At 41.4% G+C, this 18,834-nt stretch overlaps 13 protein-coding genes across 13 annotated transcripts; 7 read left to right on the forward strand and 6 right to left on the reverse strand.

Annotated features, from left to right (window-relative positions):
- Positions 1–76: 76 nt before the first annotated feature.
- PAS_chr1-3_0113 (Small rho-like GTPase, essential for establishment and maintenance of cell polarity) lies at positions 77–838 on the reverse strand (the record flags this gene model as incomplete). The annotated part of the gene is made up of 1 exon (XM_002489409.1): positions 77–838. The coding sequence occupies one exon, from the start codon at positions 836–838 to the stop codon at positions 77–79; it is 762 nt and encodes a 253-aa protein (XP_002489454.1).
- A 1,837-nt stretch (positions 839–2,675) lies between these two features.
- Positions 2,676–7,057, forward strand: PAS_chr1-3_0114 (Protein required for beta-1,6 glucan biosynthesis; the record flags this gene model as incomplete). The annotated part of the gene is made up of 2 exons (XM_002489410.1): positions 2,676–6,766; positions 6,814–7,057. The coding sequence occupies 2 exons, from the start codon at positions 2,676–2,678 to the stop codon at positions 7,055–7,057; spliced, it is 4,335 nt and encodes a 1,444-aa protein (XP_002489455.1).
- A 440-nt stretch (positions 7,058–7,497) lies between these two features.
- Positions 7,498–8,229, forward strand: PAS_chr1-3_0115 (40S ribosomal protein S3; the record flags this gene model as incomplete). The annotated part of the gene is made up of 1 exon (XM_002489411.1): positions 7,498–8,229. One exon carries the CDS (start codon positions 7,498–7,500, stop codon positions 8,227–8,229), a length of 732 nt encoding a protein of 243 aa, XP_002489456.1.
- Positions 8,230–8,398: 169 nt separating this feature from the next.
- Positions 8,399–9,141, forward strand: PAS_chr1-3_0116 (Endoplasmic reticulum packaging chaperone; the record flags this gene model as incomplete). The annotated part of the gene is made up of 2 exons (XM_002489412.1): positions 8,399–8,450; positions 8,510–9,141. 2 exons carry the CDS (start codon positions 8,399–8,401, stop codon positions 9,139–9,141), a joined length of 684 nt encoding a protein of 227 aa, XP_002489457.1.
- Positions 9,142–9,295: 154 nt separating this feature from the next.
- Positions 9,296–9,600, forward strand: PAS_chr1-3_0117 (Hypothetical protein; the record flags this gene model as incomplete). Its single annotated transcript, XM_002489413.1, has 2 exons — positions 9,296–9,340; positions 9,406–9,600. 2 exons carry the CDS (start codon positions 9,296–9,298, stop codon positions 9,598–9,600), a joined length of 240 nt encoding a protein of 79 aa, XP_002489458.1.
- Positions 9,601–9,662: 62 nt separating this feature from the next.
- Positions 9,663–10,529, reverse strand: PAS_chr1-3_0118 (Mitochondrial ribosomal protein of the large subunit; the record flags this gene model as incomplete). The annotated part of the gene is made up of 1 exon (XM_002489414.1): positions 9,663–10,529. One exon carries the CDS (start codon positions 10,527–10,529, stop codon positions 9,663–9,665), a length of 867 nt encoding a protein of 288 aa, XP_002489459.1.
- Positions 10,530–10,865: 336 nt separating this feature from the next.
- Positions 10,866–11,435, forward strand: PAS_chr1-3_0119 (uncharacterized protein; the record flags this gene model as incomplete). The annotated part of the gene is made up of 1 exon (XM_002489415.1): positions 10,866–11,435. The coding sequence occupies one exon, from the start codon at positions 10,866–10,868 to the stop codon at positions 11,433–11,435; it is 570 nt and encodes a 189-aa protein (XP_002489460.1).
- Positions 11,436–11,626: 191 nt separating this feature from the next.
- PAS_chr1-3_0120 (Hypothetical protein) lies at positions 11,627–12,838 on the reverse strand (the record flags this gene model as incomplete). Its single annotated transcript, XM_002489416.1, has 1 exon — positions 11,627–12,838. One exon carries the CDS (start codon positions 12,836–12,838, stop codon positions 11,627–11,629), a length of 1,212 nt encoding a protein of 403 aa, XP_002489461.1.
- Positions 12,839–13,048: 210 nt separating this feature from the next.
- Positions 13,049–14,206, reverse strand: PAS_chr1-3_0121 (uncharacterized protein; the record flags this gene model as incomplete). Its single annotated transcript, XM_002489417.1, has 1 exon — positions 13,049–14,206. One exon carries the CDS (start codon positions 14,204–14,206, stop codon positions 13,049–13,051), a length of 1,158 nt encoding a protein of 385 aa, XP_002489462.1.
- Positions 14,207–14,753: 547 nt separating this feature from the next.
- On the forward strand, positions 14,754–16,265 carry PAS_chr1-3_0122 (UDP-glucose pyrophosphorylase (UGPase), catalyses the reversible formation of UDP-Glc; the record flags this gene model as incomplete). Its single annotated transcript, XM_002489418.1, has 1 exon — positions 14,754–16,265. One exon carries the CDS (start codon positions 14,754–14,756, stop codon positions 16,263–16,265), a length of 1,512 nt encoding a protein of 503 aa, XP_002489463.1.
- Positions 16,266–16,321: 56 nt separating this feature from the next.
- Positions 16,322–17,191, reverse strand: PAS_chr1-3_0123 (uncharacterized protein; the record flags this gene model as incomplete). Its single annotated transcript, XM_002489419.1, has 1 exon — positions 16,322–17,191. The coding sequence occupies one exon, from the start codon at positions 17,189–17,191 to the stop codon at positions 16,322–16,324; it is 870 nt and encodes a 289-aa protein (XP_002489464.1).
- Positions 17,192–17,342: 151 nt separating this feature from the next.
- On the forward strand, positions 17,343–17,633 carry PAS_chr1-3_0124 (mitochondrial 54S ribosomal protein YmL44; the record flags this gene model as incomplete). Its single annotated transcript, XM_002489420.1, has 1 exon — positions 17,343–17,633. One exon carries the CDS (start codon positions 17,343–17,345, stop codon positions 17,631–17,633), a length of 291 nt encoding a protein of 96 aa, XP_002489465.1.
- Positions 17,634–17,722: 89 nt separating this feature from the next.
- On the reverse strand, positions 17,723–18,619 carry PAS_chr1-3_0125 (Member of the protein disulfide isomerase (PDI) family; the record flags this gene model as incomplete). Its single annotated transcript, XM_002489421.1, has 1 exon — positions 17,723–18,619. One exon carries the CDS (start codon positions 18,617–18,619, stop codon positions 17,723–17,725), a length of 897 nt encoding a protein of 298 aa, XP_002489466.1.
- Positions 18,620–18,834: the final 215 nt, after the last annotated feature.

Below are 18,834 nucleotides of genomic sequence, written 5' to 3' on the forward strand. Positions count from 1 at the left end.
TAAAAAAAAATGGGTCACAACCTTTAAAATTAAGTATCTAGAGTGTCAATATGGTACATGCAGATGTGAAATAAAACTATAAAATCAAACATTTTTTGCTCTTCCTTGTCTTGAACTTCTGTAGACGACCGGAAGCGGGATTGGGTGCAGTAGTAGATTGCTTTTGATCTGGCTTATTAGATGTCGTACTCGTAGTGGTGACGTTAGTAGAGTTGTTGGTGACGGTGGTAGGGCTAATGTTGTTACTGGACTTGGATGGCACTGGAGGCGATGGCTTGGCATCAACATTAGGCTGGCCTGCTTGCACAACAGCAGAAATAGCATAATCAAATATTTCTTTGACTCCCTGCTGGGTAGAAGCAGAACACTCCAGGTAATTGACGCAACCCAGCTCTTTAGCTAGTGCTTCACCTTCCTCTTGAGTGATTGGATCGTATCCCATCTCATGAAGACTGTCCAAGGTATGAGGGTCATCTCTCAGATCAATCTTGGTACCGACCAGCAATATGAGCACATCAGAAGGGACATGATGGCGAATTTCAATAATCCATTTGTTCTTGACATTTTCAAACGAAGTTGGCTCAACTACAGAGAAACAAATTAGGAAGATCTCAGTTTGGGGATAGCTCAGTGGTCTCAATCGGTCGTATTCCTCTTGTCCTGCTGTATCCCACAGACCCAACTTAAACGGTTCTCCGTTGACTAAAACATTTGCAGAGTAGTTGTCAAACACTGTGGGGATATAATCATGGGGGAAACGGTTCGTGGTATAGCTGATCAGCAAACATGTTTTACCGACAGCACCGTCACCTACAACAACACATTTGATGCTTCTCATTCTGATATATGTATATAGGGGTCAAGAAGTGATTAGTTCTAAGAGAGAAAAAAAAAACACTCAACGTAACGAACAATAGGGAGCAAGAATAATCTCATTCAGGGATCCTTGCATCACCTGAAAATGGACGACAAAGTTGTGGTAAGTGATGTTTGGATGAATGAGTATTAATTAAAAAAGTGATAGCCGGTGAAAAGATAACGGTGTTTCAACCGTCTATAGTACTTCAGTAATACCCGATAGAGACGGTTGCTCCACAAAAGCTGCCTTCCAGTTCAACTGTGGTGAATTGTGCTGACAATGGATTGCTTCTTCCGGAGAGCAATGTACCAGTATCCTTTAGCTATTGCCTTTTATGATTGAGAATTTCTAGAAGTAGTAAACCATCGTCGGATCTCCACAAAAACCTAATTAGCTTGATGATCCAGCTGTTGCAATGGTAACCGTGTGCTTGGCTTTCAAAAGGTTATTTTCCTCACTCGATTTTTCATGAGCGCCTGATTCTCGCTAACAAATGTAAATGTGAGATTGTAGAATAATATCACCATAGAGGCTAGTTACTCAAATATCAACCAGTCTGACAATTACATAACCTTCCCAAACGAGCGATGCCAAACACGGTGATGCTATGAATGTTGACCATGTATTCATCGTACCATATACTGTAGAAATGTCTGGCTATCTTTCAGCTTTCCATTGATTAATTAATCTCCATTATCTCTCGGGTATATCACCAAGGCAGCCATTGAATGCACGGTACAGCCAAAACATTAGGAATTGCCTATTCATTGCAACGCAGTCAAAAACTGCCAACTTCCCAATCAACGAACCAATTAGCTCTAGCAAACGATTAAGCCGAAGGTTTCTTTGATGTGTTTTGTCAACATAATCCGTGTATGGTGTCGATCCGCCCAAGTACTATAGCAACGTTCCATGGAACGATTTTTTTTCTAACGGTAGTTCCAGTCTAGAACGTGAACCGAGAATATTTTCAAAGCGAAGCTTTGACGGATTTGCACATTTGACTACCACTATCGGACATAGCGTCACAGAGAACAATTAACGCTACGCGCAATTTTTGGGCGCTTTCTGTTGTAACTATTGTTTAAAAACCCGAATGCGGACAAACGCGCTTTGTTGCCTAGTGAACAATCGCGTCTTGCATGAAAACAAAACGGTACCTTGCTATCGCCTGGACAACATGCCACAGCCACCCGGACCGTGTATTCTGAAGCGCATTTGCTTAAGAAACAAAAACATTTGATTTTCAGTATAAAAGCACATTGAAATTCCCTACTCCTCTTCTCTTCCTTCTTTAGTTTTACTAATTCATCCACTTTGGTCACTCGTTTAATATCAAAAATGCAATTCTCTACTGTCGCTATCGCTTCTATCCTCGCTGCTGCTGTCTCTGCTGAGACTGTTGTCGCCACCGTCAAGGAGGTTTCTACTACCACCTCCACTGACACTGACTGTGCCGAGACCGTCACCGACTGTCCAGCTCACAAGACTTACACCCACAGTCAGAACATTTCTAACCACACCGTTTCCACCATCTCCAAGGGTGCCGCTGCTGGTTTGACCGGTGGTTCTTACGTCGTTGGTGCCGCTCTTGTTGCTGGTGCTGCTGTTTTGGGATTGTAATTTAATTAATCCATAGATTTTAAATACCCCAAATTCAACTTTTAAACACTATTTTGTATGGTAATAATTTCATTAATTGCCCTATAACTGGGAGACTTGTCAAGTTTATTATTTGTTTTGAAAAACAGACTAAAACTGGCCGCGATACACAACCTATTTTGTCATCCCCTACAATATCAACAACCTAGAGAGAATGATTGGTCATGCCTTAATCTTGATATCTCAATGTCTGACTGCTGTTGCGTCAGAAAAGAGTGTTGATATCAGCTTGAGGGCCAACTGGTTCAAAACCCCTTTCCCATTGTTACTGCTTGAGACGGTTGCAAGCGAGAATGAATCGGGTTTCCATACAATTCTGGACGCCATGTTTCACGTCTCATTTCAGTCACTGGAATTCGAGGATGCAGATCTACAGTTTGATGCCATTCCGTTTGCCAAATCCGATAAAGAACTGTATGAAGCATGGTCTCAAAAGGCTGGAGCAACGGCTGAAAAGTCGATAACTGATGTATATCTCGCAAACAAATACTATGCCCCAAGGGTTCAAGCACACTACCAGCACTACGAGGAAGTCCGATCGTCAATTTTAGGTGATCGGTGTGGAACAAATTCTAAGGCTTGGCTCTATTTCAATAACGAAGTGTACTGCAGTTCCAATGATGTCTTTTCACTGAAAACTGGCAACGAAACAGGACAACGGCAAATATTGCCATTCGACAGAGTTATTGGTGCTAAAGACAATGATGTTCCTGTTGCAATTATCTATGGGGACTACAAAAGTCCGCTGTTTTCGCAGTTTCTTTCCAACTTGGCGGGGTTCATAAAAGATGGTAGACTGAGACTAGTCTGGCGGTATATTCCCGACGAATCGATTTGGCAAAAAGAAACTTTAGCTGGGTATGGTGTTGATCTAACCCTAAAGAACACTGAGTATATCGATATCGACGACAGAGACGTAGTTGCTAACAAGCCAGTAGAGGCAAAACCAACTGTTGCCGAATCCAATGATTTTTGGGATGTATATTCCAAGGAGATTGAGACAGTATCTAAGAAAGACATTAGTTTATTGGGTTACAAGCTTACGCACTATGTCAAGAACCTTGAAGTGTCCGAGAGTGAGAAGTTGTCGATTCTTATTAAACTGATTCAAGATCTTCCAAAGTATGCATCTTTCATTAATCGTCAAGTAACAGATACTGACGCTACAGAAAGTATCGTGGATGGATGGGAGAATTCATTTGACCACATCCCTCAAGGTCTGTATATTAACGGAGCTGTAGTTGCGCAGTCAAACTTAAATTATATGGATATCTTAAACATTTTGAAAAGAGAATATGCATTCGTTGATGATTTAACAAGATTCGGGGTTGCAAAAGTTCATGCTCAGGATATCATGAAGAGTTTTGCCGCTCATGTCCCTGATAGATCAGTTAACAATACTGAGTTGAAGAGGTTTGATATTAGAGTTCATGCAGATGCTATTATCTACTTAAATGATATCGAAACTGATCCTCTGTATTCCAATCTTTCAAGCTCTAGAGAACCTTACACGAGGCAACCGCTTTCTACAGGAGAGTTCCCCCCTGTAAGAGAGAATATTCATGAATTGGTGTTTGTTATAGACCTAGAAGATCGTGATCAGGTTAAAATATTGCTAACATTTTTTTATTCAATGTCAGAGAGTCGACCACTAAGAATAGGTCTTGTTCCATTTACTTCTGATTACAGTGTTGATGAGAACTTCCTTCATGTTGTTGAGACTCAGGGAATACATGAGGTGATCGCTTTTTTGCGTCATGTTGCTACAACTGTTCTAAAGAATGATGAGGAGGGTCGACTTAGTGTGCTTGATCTAGGATGTTTGTATGACATTTGTTACACAGATTTAGGTCCAAAAGTTGACGATTTCATCGATGGCTTTTCAATCACTCATCCAGTAGTTATTGCAAATGGCAAATTTTTTGACTTCGGAAAAGACTGGTGGAATAATCCTACCAATAAGATTCATCTTGCTCAAGAGCTTTTTAAGGATATATTGGATCTAGGTAAAGCGATATCAAATGGTGCACTTTCTGCCGATATGAGAGCGCAAGACTTTCTTTATAATGGTTCTCAGACTTATAGGAACCCTATATTCAGTGCATTGAATAAGAAAGAGCCTCTCTATGGATTTCCGGATTCTATGAAGGCTGATATTCCATTTTTTGCGCCTTTTGATAGCTTGGAAGTTTTCAAGATTATAGAACAAAACGAAATATCAATTGCCACCTTAGTTATAGATGACCAACCGGATTCAATTCCAATTACAATATGGTTAATAGGAAACTCTTGGGACTTAGTGTTTCTATCCCAGTTGCGTTACTTGATGTCGGTAGCCTCTGATCTGAACCCTGTCAAGATTAGAGTCTATGATACATCTTTGAATCCTGAGTTTAGCTCGTGGCTGCAAGCGGAAATGGACAAATCTTTGGCAGATTTGATTATCCTTATTGGTGCCAGACGTTTCGACAGACGTGACGGCAAATATCCCGAATGTCCTGAAGAGGCGAAAGATTTTGTTCTAAAAACTTTCAATCTGGATATTTCCAAGGCTGGAGATCCTTACTTGATTCTTAACGGTAGAGCTATCAAGATTGATGGGATACTGTCGGATACTCGTTTAAAACAACTGGTTCGATCCGAAACGGATTCAAAACTTCAAACTACTTATCAGCTACTATCTGAACATAACATTTCTACACCCATAGTCTTGGATAGGTTTGAGTTGTTTGAGTATTTCACTATGAGCGTTTCCAAGACTTACTATTTTAGTGACGGTTATCAGCCAGATCAGAAACTATTTCCACGATACAATACTAACCTTCTTAACGATACATTCTCCATTGAAATGGCAAAATCTAATGCTGAAGGTTCCACCATGGAGGTGACATTGTTTATAGATCCACTTCAAGAAGAGTCTCAGAAGCTTGTGTCGTTGCTTTCGTTATTTGAAGAGTTGAACAGGGTGAGAATTAAGGTCATATTAAATCCACAAAAAGCTAATGAGTTAGACGTTAAAAGGTTTTATCGTGGAGTGTTTCCTAATTCTGTCAAATTTAGTTCCGCTGGATTCGCTCTGGATAATGAGGATAAAGCTCTCTTTGCTTTGGTACCTGAAAAAAATTTGTTTACTGTAGACTTAGACGTTCCTAACCGGTGGGTTGTCGTAATCAAGGAAGCTGTTACCGATTTGGATAATGTGCTACTGGAATATTCAGGTGAAGCGAGGGGTGTTTATGAACTGAAATCACTTCTTGTTGAAGGGTATTCTTATGCAACAACAAAACAAGATCAAATTACGGGTTTTAACGTTTTTCACGCTGTACTTAGGGGACATTCGGAAACAACTGTTATGCCTGACTATGGATACTTCCAACTGCAAGCAAATCCAGGATTGTGGAAATTTTCTATGAACGCTGCCGGAGCAGAAGTCCTTCAATTGGTTAAATTTGTGGGTAAATCTAACTATAACAGAATTCAGTACACGGTTTTGAATGAAACTGCTATCATCCCTGTTTTAAATTTGAATGGAAATTTTATTGAACCTCTTTTTGACAGAACTCCTGGCCAAAAGAACGCTTCTCTAATTGGCAATACAACGACCACTAAAAAAGAAAGTTCCAGGGGACGTTGGATTTCATGGAATAACCAAGAAGAATCAAAGAACGCTGGTATCAATATTTTCACAGTTACCAGTGGGCACCTCGATGAGCGGTTTTTGTCAATAATGGCAAACTCAGTAATGAAACACACAGAACATACCGTCAAGTTTTGGCTAATTGAAAACTACATGTCACCTGCGTTTAAAGAGAATTTACCTTTTCTTTCCCAAAGGTTTGGCTTTGAGTATGAACTGATCAACTATAAATGGCCAGCATTTTTAGAAGGTCAAAGGAAGAGACAGCGAGCTATTTTGAGATACAAGATTCTTTTTTTGGATGTTTTTCTCCCTCAAAGCCTTGATAAAGTGGTGGTTGTTGACGCGGATCAGATAGTGAGAACTGATTTAAAAGAACTTGTGAATTTGGACCTTGAAGGTGCGCCTTACGGGTATGTACCAATGTGTGATGGCAGGGAAGAGATGACAGAGTTTAAATTTTGGAAGCAGGGATGCTGGCTAAAGGACTTAGGTGATACGTTTAAGTATCACAGCAGTGGTCTGTATGTGATTGACTTGAAGACTTTTAGGAACATAGGTGCTGGTTTTTATTTAAGGCAACTTTACCACCTCTCTCGAGATTCAAAGTGTAAGTTGGAAATAGATGATCTGCCTAATAATCTTCAATGCCAAGTCCCAAATTAAAAATTTTTTCACTCCCTCAAGAATGGCTCTGGTGTGAAACTTGGTGTAGTGATGAGGGTTTGAAAGATGCAAAAACGATAAACTTTTGCAATAATCCTTTAACCAAAGAACCAAAGCTGGACATAGCAAGAAGAATTCCAGAATGGATTCAGTACGATAATGAAGTACAGCAGGTTATAGACGAAGTTTCTGCCAGCGCCAAGAAAATTAGCACTGAACATGATGAGTTTTAGAATCTCAAATGACCAGAAGATGGTTGTGATGTATACTAGTAAGTATATTTAACTTGATGTCGAATTAGATTTCGGAGATGCTCTCCCATCTACTGTTGCCACTATCGGATAAGAATGCAAGGCCCATATAGTGTATGGCGATGTGTTTAGCAAAGATGTTGCGCTCAAAGACGTCAAAGCAGGGATGAACTTTCTTCCATACAAAACATCTGAGCTCTCCAATGCAGTGGAGTGCGTCGCATATTGTTTATGTTACGTAATCTTGAATCAAGAGTTGACTATTCAATTTGCGCGAAGTCAAATAAGTCGTGTATTATTCAAAGACTCTTTTTTTGCGTGGTCGTGGACCTCCTGAAAAATATTCTCTCTCCTGGTGAAAAAAAACCTCTAACGTTCACTAATTAGTTTCTTCTCCCCATTAACCAACAACATCCACAAATATGCCAGAAGTTTTGATCTCCAAGAAAAGAAAGCTCGTAGCTGACGGTGTCTTCTACGCTGAATTGAACGAGTACTTCACTAGAGAACTCGCTGAGGACGGATACTCCGGTGTCGAAGTCAGAGTCACCCCAACCACTACTGAGATCATCATCAGAGCTACCCAGACCAACTCTGTCTTGGGTGAGAACGGTAGAAGAATCAGAGAATTGACTGCTTTGGTCCAAAAGAGATTCAAGATCGATGAGGGTAAGGTTATCCTCTACGCTGAGAGAGTCCAAGACCGTGGTTTGTCCGCTGTTACCCAATGTGAGTCTTTGAGATACAAGCTGTTGAACGGTCTGGCCATCAGAAGAGCCGCTTACGGTGTCGTCAGATTCGTCATGGACTCTGGTGCCAAGGGTGTTGAGGTTGTCGTTTCCGGTAAGCTAAGAGCTGCCAGAGCCAAGTCTATGAAGTTCGCTGATGGTTTCATGATCCACTCCGGTCAACCAGCCAAGGATTTCATTGAGACTGCCACCAGACACGTTCTGTTGAGACAGGGTGTTTTGGGTATCAAGGTCAAGATCATGAGAGACCCTGCTGCTGCCAGAACCGGTCCTAAGGCCCTTCCTGACTTTGTCAAGATCCACGAACCAAAGGATGAGAGAGAGGTTCCAGCTCCTTTCGTCAAGTCTTATGTTGCTGAGCCAGTCGTTGAGGCTGAGGAGGCTGAGGAGCAAGCTACTGCTTAAACTGTTTAATTCTGTAGGATAAACGAAATAACTGTATCTTTATAATCATCCTTAAGATAGCCCTGGACTCGTCAGACATTAGTTCGCGCACATTATTTTCCTCCACTGTCTGCAAACAGCCACACGGCATTTCCCTCTCTAGTTTCATTTATCAAAGTAGCACAACATCATGATCAGCTACCAAGAATTGCTTCCTCTGGGAACTGGTCTTATTGTGACATGTAAGTGATTTCCCTGCTTTCAACAAACTATTGATCTAGTACTAACAATTGCTCTTCAGCCGCATCATTTTGCTTGGGTCTTGCCTATTCCAACTGGCCTTTTGATTATTTCACTCTATACTCTGACGGAGGGGATGAGGCATTCAAACAGTCATTGGACCATCTCCTTCTGTGGTCCAAGGTTCCACGTTTCGTACACTGGACTTTACATGGAGTTATTGGTCTCGGTTACATTGGTTGTTTTATCAAGATCTTCAAGCCAGACCCAGATCAATCATTGTTCGAATACGGAACTTTGGTTCTATTTGTAGTGGCCACAGTCATGTATTTGACCAATATTCGTTTGGGTATCTTGAGTGCTGAGAAGGGTGAATGGGGCGACGTGGACGAACAGACAGGAATCAACGTCATTGCTGCCTCTACTGGGCTTCTAGTTTTCGTCCTTATCGGTATTCTGCTTTTACAATTTGGTTTGTGGTACGCAGTACACGCAGACAGGGTACTCAAGGAGAAGTATTTGAAGGAGGAGGCTGCAAAAGAGGCCAAACTGGAGAAGGAAAGCGAAAAAACTGAAGATAAGGCAGCAGAAGAATCTGAAGCAAAGCCAGATTCGTACAAATCTAAGAGTAAGAAAAGCTCCACTTCTGGATCTAAATCAACTGCTACTACCGCTCAGAAGAGAAAGGCTTAACTGTTAACCTTATTCATTATTGTATTATCTATGTTTATTTAGCTTAAGTCGTGTACTCTTCCCAATATATTTCCACATAGTTTTTTTATCCACCAATAGCGATCGAATCCCATTCCAAGTCACATCAAACTACACATCTATCATATTGTCCGAAATGGCTATTGGTGACTATCCAGTGTATTATAAGCAGCCCATTAGAGTAAGTCGTTAATTCTGTTTACCAAGTACTTCATTTTAAACTCCAACTAACTCGGATTTTCAAAGTGGCTGAGTTATCATGCTCACACTCGTCCCCATGTCTTTTACGCTATTGCTGTTGCTGCGCTAGGCCCTGTTTTCATGATGGCCACCCCTCTTAGAAGAAAGTTTTTGTACGATGATCATGAACCTTTGCCTGCCAATGGTTACCCACTTCCAAATAGATCAAGAGACAAGACACTGACGGGTTACGACGATTAAGATTAGAACAGGTATTCCCTTTTATTTATATTTATTCTCTATTTACAGCATATTTGATAAAATTACCATTTGTAGAATCCAGAAGGTTTTGATCTGATCTTCTGATCAATCACGGACCCTGGAATTTTGTTGTTCTTTGGCTGTTGGGATTTTTCCCATGTAATTCTACGCAACGTTTGGTCAGAACGTAGCACGAATTTGACGTTGACATGACGATGGGTAATAATACCAGTTCTACCCCTTCCTTTACATTCCACTCTCTTCGACTTATGTGAATCTGAGCCTACCCAGGCCTCAGAGATGTACAGTTCTTCTGGGTTATATCCTAAAGTTTCAGCATCTTTTAAACCTCTTTCTAGTAAAATATAAAGATCTGTGGCAATCTTCTTACGCATGAAATGAAGCTGGGTAATGGCTTCTTTTAATCTAAGTCCTTTAAGAGCACGGAGCACAATGTTAGCCTTTTTGGGAGTCGATTTTATTCTGTAAGACTCTAAATAAACACTGGGTTCTAACGCCTTAACCTCTTCGGGTGTCAATTTCACCATGTATGTACTGCCATTCAGTTCAATTTGTTGCCTGTTCTTGAAAAAACCATTCTGTTTAACATTGGCCAGATATAATTCACGTTTTAAGGGTGATAACAGTTCATCCACGCTTCGAATTGGCTTCGATTTCAAAAATTCTTGCAGCTTCTCATCTTTTGATGGGTCAATATACTGGATAGCATTTCCCCTCAAATCAGCCTTACCATCTGTTGGGGCAACGGTTTTGCTAGCGTCGTTTTCGTTTTTTGGTGGTTCCAAGGTTTCCTTCGGATGTTCCAAGCTGGTCACCTCACCAAACAAAGATTGCCTTGCTATAGAAGATACTCCGAAAAACCTTCTGGAGCCAAGACTCGTCAACCTTGAAAGAGATCCAGCCAACATAGAATATTGCAAGGTAGTTCTGACCTTTCTGATGAGCGATCCTAGAGAAAAAGATTCATGGACCGCTGTGGTCGCGACAGTACTACAATCCCATATTGGTTGGTGCGCGACTGATCGGGTCTAGTCTCATCTGCTATCTCTGAACTGGCACAACCACACTACCTTATGCTCGACTGCCCCCCACAGTTAGGGTGTGATACCATTACTCACTCACCTTCATAAAAGATAAAACGGAAGAGAATACCAGGGCAACATTTCAGAACAAAACAAGACCAAGCCACACCAAGCGAACCTCAGAATTACACTGTCTTTTTCTTTCAATTCCGACTGTAAGAAATGGGACTAGTGTATCTTCAATACTTCAAAGATGAGCCTACCCTCCCTAAAGTCCCCGAAGCTACCGTTGATAGGAGAGATTCATGGGGAGCGGGAAGCAATAGTCGCCGATCCTCAGATAACACACTTTTCTCAAGGTCAAGCTTCTCCACTGCTTTAACCAACTTTAGAGATGACGACTCCACAATCACGGAAACAATCGTAGACGAGAAACTACCCCTCGTATCGAACGATTCTCCTTATAGCCTCTCTAGGGATTCGAATCTGTTGCTCTGTAACCAGTGCTATACACAAGTCTGCCAAATGCCATTGATTATCAGCGATAACTTTCATGGGAAGCATGGCAAAGCTTATTTGGTCTCCCACCTTCTTAATGTAGAGCTGGATGAGAAGCCATCTACTAAAATTATGCTGACTGGAGAGTACTTGGTAACCAACGTATACTGTAAGCAGTGTCGGAGTTGTCTTGGATGGAAATATTTAGAAAGCGATTCTCGTAAGGAGAATTACAAAGTTGGAAAGTTTGTCATAGAGCTGGAACTCTTGGAGGAAGTATCCGCAGGAAGGTGATTATTTATTTGGTGGGCTCAGAATGCAATGCTGGAAAAAGTTTCTACATTCATTTTTTTAAATCTTATGGGGTGTATTCGGAATATAATTTAATACAATACAATACAAAAGGTTAGGTAGGTGTAGTAAGGATGATAGAAGTGCATGATGATGGAAAGGAAAGGGGAAATGAACTATGAAATGCAACTCAATCAATCACTCTGTGAATCGCTGAGACTGAGCAAAGAGCTCTCAAATGATCCGATGCTAAGCTCTTCTTCTTCTAGCACCCGTCGGGTGTTAAACTGTAAAGTATCGTGAACTTCTTGGTCATTGTCGTCTTGGTTGCTCTCTTGGCCTAAATGTATATTCTTACGTGGTCTCGGGACCGGAGGTGGTGAAGACATGGACTTGAGCCTTTCTCTGTCTAATCCAACGTTTGCATAGCGAGAAGGAGTTCGAATTTGCTTATCTATGGTGTTTTGTCCCTTCTCACTGAGCACAGGTTCCTCTTCAAGACTTGAACCTTCTTCAAAGACAACGTTAATGGTCCTGTCCACAGAAGCGTTTAAACTTTCAGGAACAGGAGACCCCAAATAATGGCGGGATCCTTCTTGGGTTGCTTTCGGTGACAAGGGTGGACTATTTGACATGTCCTGGTTTGCCAGAATCCCAAATCTTAGTCCACCCAACTCATCGTCCTGGTTGCCGGTGGTAGAGACCTCTCTCTCCTCCGTCGTCTCAGGTACAGTTGATTCTTCAGAAAATAAAAAGGGCTTGGATCCTCTGTTTGGAACTATGGGAGAGTTTTCGTTGGGTAGACTTGGTGGAACATATCCTTTTTCGAAATCTGGAAGTGGGAACAAATGAATCTTCTTTTTCCGCCTTCGATATAGCAAGAAAAGGGCCAGTAGTACCAAAAGGACACCAAAAAAACTACCTATGGAGACCCCTACAATCTGGCCCCTTCCGAAGGAACTACCTTTTGAGACCCGATAATAAGAGTCAGGGTCCATGCCCTGTGATTCTAATTGACTGGACAACACGGATTTGAAGTAAGGCAAATCGGTCGTTTTCGGTTCCGCAGTTACGGTCTGAGAACCGAGCACTGTGGTTGTCATTCTTATTCCTACTGTGAAAGTGGTCTCTTCTGCTGTAACAACGTAATCCTGGGTGTACTGCGCTACAAGAAATGACTCGTCTTGCGATGTCGCTGTAGGTGTCACCATGCTTGACGTCTGATAACTGCTCGTTGATGCGGATAAAAGGGAGTATTGGGCTGAAGACACTGGCATGATTGTGGTGCTCTCAGTTACGGTAATATCTGTGTTGTTTGAGGATAGCGGAGTGGTCACTGTATCGTTGGTAATAGCATACCTTTTAACAAAATAGTTATCTTTCTTTTTACAAATATCTTCGCACATGATTGGATGGTTTCAGCTGAGACATATATTCGGGTTTGAATGTATTATTTCGATGTGTTTCAAGTTTAGGCCGGAAGTGAACGTTCTCTTACAAATGTGAGTCTTCGTAATTTTTTTTTACTTTATCGAAAAAGGGATTTTTGGTGTATACTATTTATAGTGAGTGCGAGGTTTAGCGAAATACAAACCTGGAGTAGTACATATTCGGATTTAGTCAAATTTGACCTTCTTTCCTTGAGACGGAACGATTGCAGCACTTTGACGGGGGGCGTTGGCAAGAACTACTGAAGATTTGACTCTTCCCTGGGGCTCATTGGTATTGTATCTTGGCTTGGATGCAAATGATTTTTGAGGTGCGGACCTTTGGTGGTTCTGTTCTTCAGGGTCGTCAAAGTCTGAAAAGGTCTTCTTTTTGGGCTTTTCGATGGCAGAGCCGATAACATTTCCAGAATCATCAATCTCTCCCTCTTCAACCGGTTTCCTGAACGCTGGGCTTCTCTTAGACCTGTCTTCACCATATTCCATTCTCAACGGCCTTCCAACCATTCGCTTGCATAGTTTATCATTCAGAGCATTGGTTGCTCCTTCCACATCTAGAAAATCAATAAATGCAAATCCTTTACATTTCCCTGAATCCTCAAACGTTGCCATCCTTATTTTAACAATATTACCGCAGTGCTGGAAATGCTCCTCCAAGTCCTCCTTAGTAGTGTCGAAAGATAGGTTACCAACAAAAAGAATTCTTGAGGGAGGGTTCTTGTTCTTTCCACTATCTCCACCAGTTTGTTGTTGCTTACTTTTTTCAGGTCTTCCTTCAAAAGAATTGGCGTCCTTAATCAGCAGGTTTCTGCCGTTCAATGACTGTTCAGATAGTGATATACAAACTGGGACCAATTCTGGTTTGTCAAAGTCCACATATGCAAAGCCTCTAATTTTGGGTCCCTTCTTGGGAAGATTAATTCTAGTGATGTTTTCAGGGGTAATTTTCATATCTAAATGTTCGGTGTTTGCGATCAAAAATGATCTCAACTCATCTCTAGTGGTGTCAAATGTAAGGTTACCGATCCAAACGCCATTAACTGACTTTGAGGCTGGTTTATCAGATTCTTTTTTTGGTTTACCTTCTAATGACTTTTCCTTCTTTGCCATTCTTTTCTGTTTCTTGGACAAAGGAGCAGCATCATCCAGGTTGATTTCCAGCTCCTCTAACTCTTTTGACTCTCTACTTCTCTTCTTTTCCTTCTTTTCCTTCTTTTCTTTTTTCACCTCAGCTCTCTCAACTGAGTCGTCTTCTTCACTACTACTCAGCTGCTTCTGCACCTTAACTCCTTCTTTATCTGGCTTTTCATCCTTCTTATCCTTGGCCATACTACTTAATCTTTCAGTCTAAGGCCAAAGAAAAAGGGAAATAAAAAAAAATATATACTTGCATTTCGCGCATCCATCTAACATCCTGTTGCAACATTCTGTACCTTGTAGGGTACCTGCCGCATTGGTAAGATCTTCTTTGTTTCCTGCCCGGCACGGTCTCCTGGGCTACCAAAAACCTTAAGTTTCTTTTATACTCCGAAGGACATTTATCATGGACTTCTGCCGTCCATGCTCCAATCGTGCAGATCTCTCCACTTAACTAACCCCAATATCCCCGTAAACCAGCAAGTATGAGCTCTCCTTACAGGCAATGGGAACGCCCTGCAGCAGCCGGTCACAGCGAGGCTCTTACGGCAAAAATTCTGGACTTTTCCCTCTGTCAAATCTCACGTTAAGTTTGGAGCCCTTACCCCACCAGAGTCGTGTTCGCTCACACAGAGATCATGTTACTTAAGTAAATACATTTGCTGCTCTAGAATACTTGCTATTGTACACTTCCGGTTCTCTGCACCACTCCATATTCAATCTCCACTATAGAGTCGTCATGAGCGCCTATCAATCTCCTAAGAAACACGTCAAGACTCAGTCCGCCTATGCTTTCGACAACACCACAACAAGCATTGCTGCCTCTCAAATGAGAAACGTTCTCAACACCTTGGTCGACTCTGTGCATGCAGCCGATGAGCACACAAGGGAGCGTTTCGAAAATGAGATGGACACTTTCTTCGGGTTGTTTCGTCGCTACTTAGCTGACAAGGCCTCCGGTTCTACTTTGGACTGGGACAAAATCAACTCCCCCACCAAAGAGGAAGTCGTTAAGTACCAAGATCTTAAGAGCGTTGAAAACACTGACAACTTGTCCAAGCTTGCCGTGCTCAAGTTGAATGGTGGTCTGGGAACCTCAATGGGTTGTGTTGGACCGAAATCCGTTATCGAAGTTCGTGAGGGACAATCCTTCCTGGACCTTTCCGTTCGTCAGATTGAATACCTCAACAGAACTTTCGACACCGATGTTCCATTGCTATTGATGAACTCTTTCAACACGGATGATGACACTCATCATTTGATCCAGAAGTACCAGGGTCATCGTATTCGTATCCGCACATTCAACCAATCTCGATATCCACGTATTTTCAAAGATTCACTGCTTCCTGTTCCACAGTCTTATGATGATTCTTTGGAAGCCTGGTATCCTCCAGGTCACGGTGATCTCTTTGAATCTCTGGTAGCTTCAGGTGAGTTAGATGTACTATTGCAGCAAGGTAAGGAAATCTTATTTGTCTCCAACGGTGATAACTTAGGAGCAACTGTGGACACCAAGATTTTGAACCATATGATTGAAACAGGTGCTGAATACATTATGGAGCTTACGGATAAAACTAGGGCTGATGTTAAGGGTGGTACTTTGATCTCGTACGATGGTCAAGTCCGTCTATTGGAGATTGCCCAAGTTCCAAAAGAGCATGTTGAAGAGTTTAAATCTATCAAGAAATTTACTAACTTCAATACCAATAACTTGTGGATCAATTTGAAGGCTATCAAGCGTCTGGTAGAATCCGATTCAATCAAAGTGGAAATAATTCCAAACAACAAGACTATCCGCGTTGGCTCTCAGGAGGTTAACGTTGTGCAATTGGAGACTGCTGTTGGTGCCGCTATCAGACATTTCCGCAATGCACACGGTGTGGTGGTATCAAGATCTCGTTTCTTGCCAGTTAAAACATGTTCAGATCTACTGCTAGTCAAATCTGACCTGTTCTATCTTGAACATGGTTCACTAAAAATAGATCCTGCCCGTTTTGGGGCTGCTCCACTTATTAAGTTGGGTTCTCACTTTAAGAAGGTCAAGGAGTTCCAGGATCGGATTCCCCATATGCCTAAAATCTTGGAATTGGATCACCTTACGGTTACCGGTAATGTTCAGTTTGGTAAAGGAGTCCAGCTAAAAGGAACTGTCATTATCGTGTGTTCTGACGGTCAAAGAATTGACATCCCTAACGGATCAATTCTTGAAAATGTTGTTGTTACAGGTAACCTTACTATTTTGGAGCATTAGGCATTTTTAAAATAATATACATGGGGTTATACATAACATTTAGTTTTGAGTCAGTGTCATTTCTGGTTAAACTCTAACTGCTTGAACTCCCTACCCAGTTGTCTCTTTCTTTTTCTTTCGATAACCTTTTCTCTTTGGCTTGGCTTCATCGAATCGAACTTGGCTTTTTGAACTAACTTTCTTTTGTCACTGTTTTTCAAGAAGAAATTCTTATGATTCCTTTTGTAGTCTCTCACAATTTCGTTTTCCAGGTCTCTGTTCTTCAATGTGTCTACTCTGGACTTGAGAGATTGAATCTTATACTTGATTGTATTGATCTCTCGTTCACTTAATAGCTGCTCGGTCATATCGTCTTGTAGAATTTTATTCAGCTCAGTAATCTCTTTCTCCCTATATTCGTCTAAGAATTTGTAGTTTTCTCTAGCCTTTTGGAGATCTGCTTTACCAAACGCTGTATCGAATCTGACATCCTGGTACAATGAACTTGAGCCAGAACCGTTCAAGAGTCCAGGAATCTCCCTCACCTTTGACACTCTCTTCTTAGCACTAGACTCTGAGGGTGCGTGCTTACTTTTAGATCTAGGTTCCTCCTTGGAATGCCTATCTGAAGTTCGACTTTGATGGTCTTGAGATGGCTCTTCAAAAAACTCACCGTCATCAGAAATGTCACTGGGAGGTTGAAAATCTTCTTCCTGTTTCTTCAATACTTTCGGTTTCTTGACTTTTTTTACCTTCTTCTTGGATTCTCTCTCCTCAGTTTGTAATCTTGCTTGAGCTTTTGATAAGGAGCCAAAAGAAATCGTATCTAGATCTCCAGAGTCTTCCTTCTGACTCTTCTTCCTCCGAGCAAGAATTCTGTCAAGCTGAGTTGAGTAGTCATCCTCATCATCCAGTAACGAAGCCTTGGAAAATTTCTGAGCCTTCATGTAGATATCTATGGGTGAAGTGATTCTTATTTAGAGGGAGGTAAGTCAGAAAAAAAAATATATCATGGTAGTGGGCGAAACTCAATATCGGATACTCTTCGAAAAAATCCACCCTCTCTCATCACGACCCAATTCTTGCAGAAGCATCTCCATGATTACCAAGTACTTTACCAAAGTATCGGTCAAATTCAACCCTTTTGGTCCAGAAGCTAAAGGCGCAAGACTTTTTCTTGCAGCTTTGCCCAGTTCCTTGAAGAAATCATGCACAATAAACTACGAAGTCTTGAACAGCCAGTCAAACAAAAAACCTATCATTGAGGTGACCTACAAAGACAAAAAGACGTTAGATGTCAACCCAACATCGTTGAACTTCAACGAGCTTAGCAACCTGTTTGATCGCCATTCCAGAAAACTTCAGTTGGAAGAATCCATCCAGGGTTAGGGTGACTTCTACAATTGTGTAAAAATATTCAACTTGTAAATATATGAATGAAAGAAGCAAAAAAAAAAATAAAAAAACTTCGTATGTATCTATAATTCGTCGTGATTTTTGGTTTGCTTGCCCTTCTTGCCCTTCTTCGCTTTTCTTCCGGGTTTAATTCCCCTGCGAATGTGCTCTAGAAACTTACCTCTCTTACTGAGAGGTCCTTCCAGGGGAGTTGAAAACTCGGCTAAAAACTTGCTAATGCTCAGCTTATCCAGTTTCCCATCAAAAATGTGGATTTCATTTTCATGTAGCACCAAAATCGAAGGCGAAGTTATGCTCTCTCCAGAAAACGATTGTTGATACTCCTCTAATCGTGTAGTCAATGCTTTCTTCGTTTTGTCGTTGAAAGGATAGTAAAAAGACTCTATGTCATTCAAAAAGTCTAAGGCAATTGACTTTATCAGAGCACTAGGTTTGGCCTTATCTGTCACAAGTAGAAGCTGGGTCTTCTCAGAATTTCCCAGGGTTTGGTTAATATTATTGGGTGACACTCGCTTGACGTAGTTCTTTATACGAGACACTCCAAACTCAACAATTGACTTAGTATCTCTAGCACCACTGTATACCTCATTAGCATGAGCACCAGATCTTCTATTGGTGCTTGATGTGGGATCAAACTTGGGGGGTCTGAAAACCATGATCGTAGGAAATCCTTGAATACGGTAATCAGAGCAAAGCTTCTTGTTTTCGGCAGCATCGCAGTCAATTGCGGCCACCTGAAGGTAGTCTTTGGAAACGGCTGCTGCCTTCTTGAAGGGATTTTTCAAGTTCTGACAATGGCCACACCAAGGAGCATAAAATTCCACAACCGAAGAGTAGTTTGAGTTGAAAACGACATCCTTGAAATTATAAGCATTCAACTGGATTACATCATCCTTTGGAGTGTAGAAAGTATCCGCAGACACCAAAGACACCAGAAGTGCCAAGGATAGTAACTTCATGTGCTGTCGAGAGGGAAGAGATTTAGCGAGAAAGGGGACAAAAAACGGTGGGAAAATAAATAAAAGGGGAGCCTGACGACGATGCTTCGCATGCAATCAAGATCTCCCTCTGTACATCTAGAAAATTCAACGCCTTCTAGTTCATACATGTAGTGCCATCCAACCTTCTACGGCTGCTCATTTCAAGCAGCGCTTCTCCATTTCAAACCCACATT

This window comes from Komagataella phaffii, chromosome 1, assembly GCF_000027005.1.
Source record: "Komagataella phaffii GS115 chromosome 1, complete sequence".
NCBI lineage: Eukaryota > Fungi > Ascomycota > Pichiomycetes > Pichiales > Pichiaceae > Komagataella > Komagataella phaffii.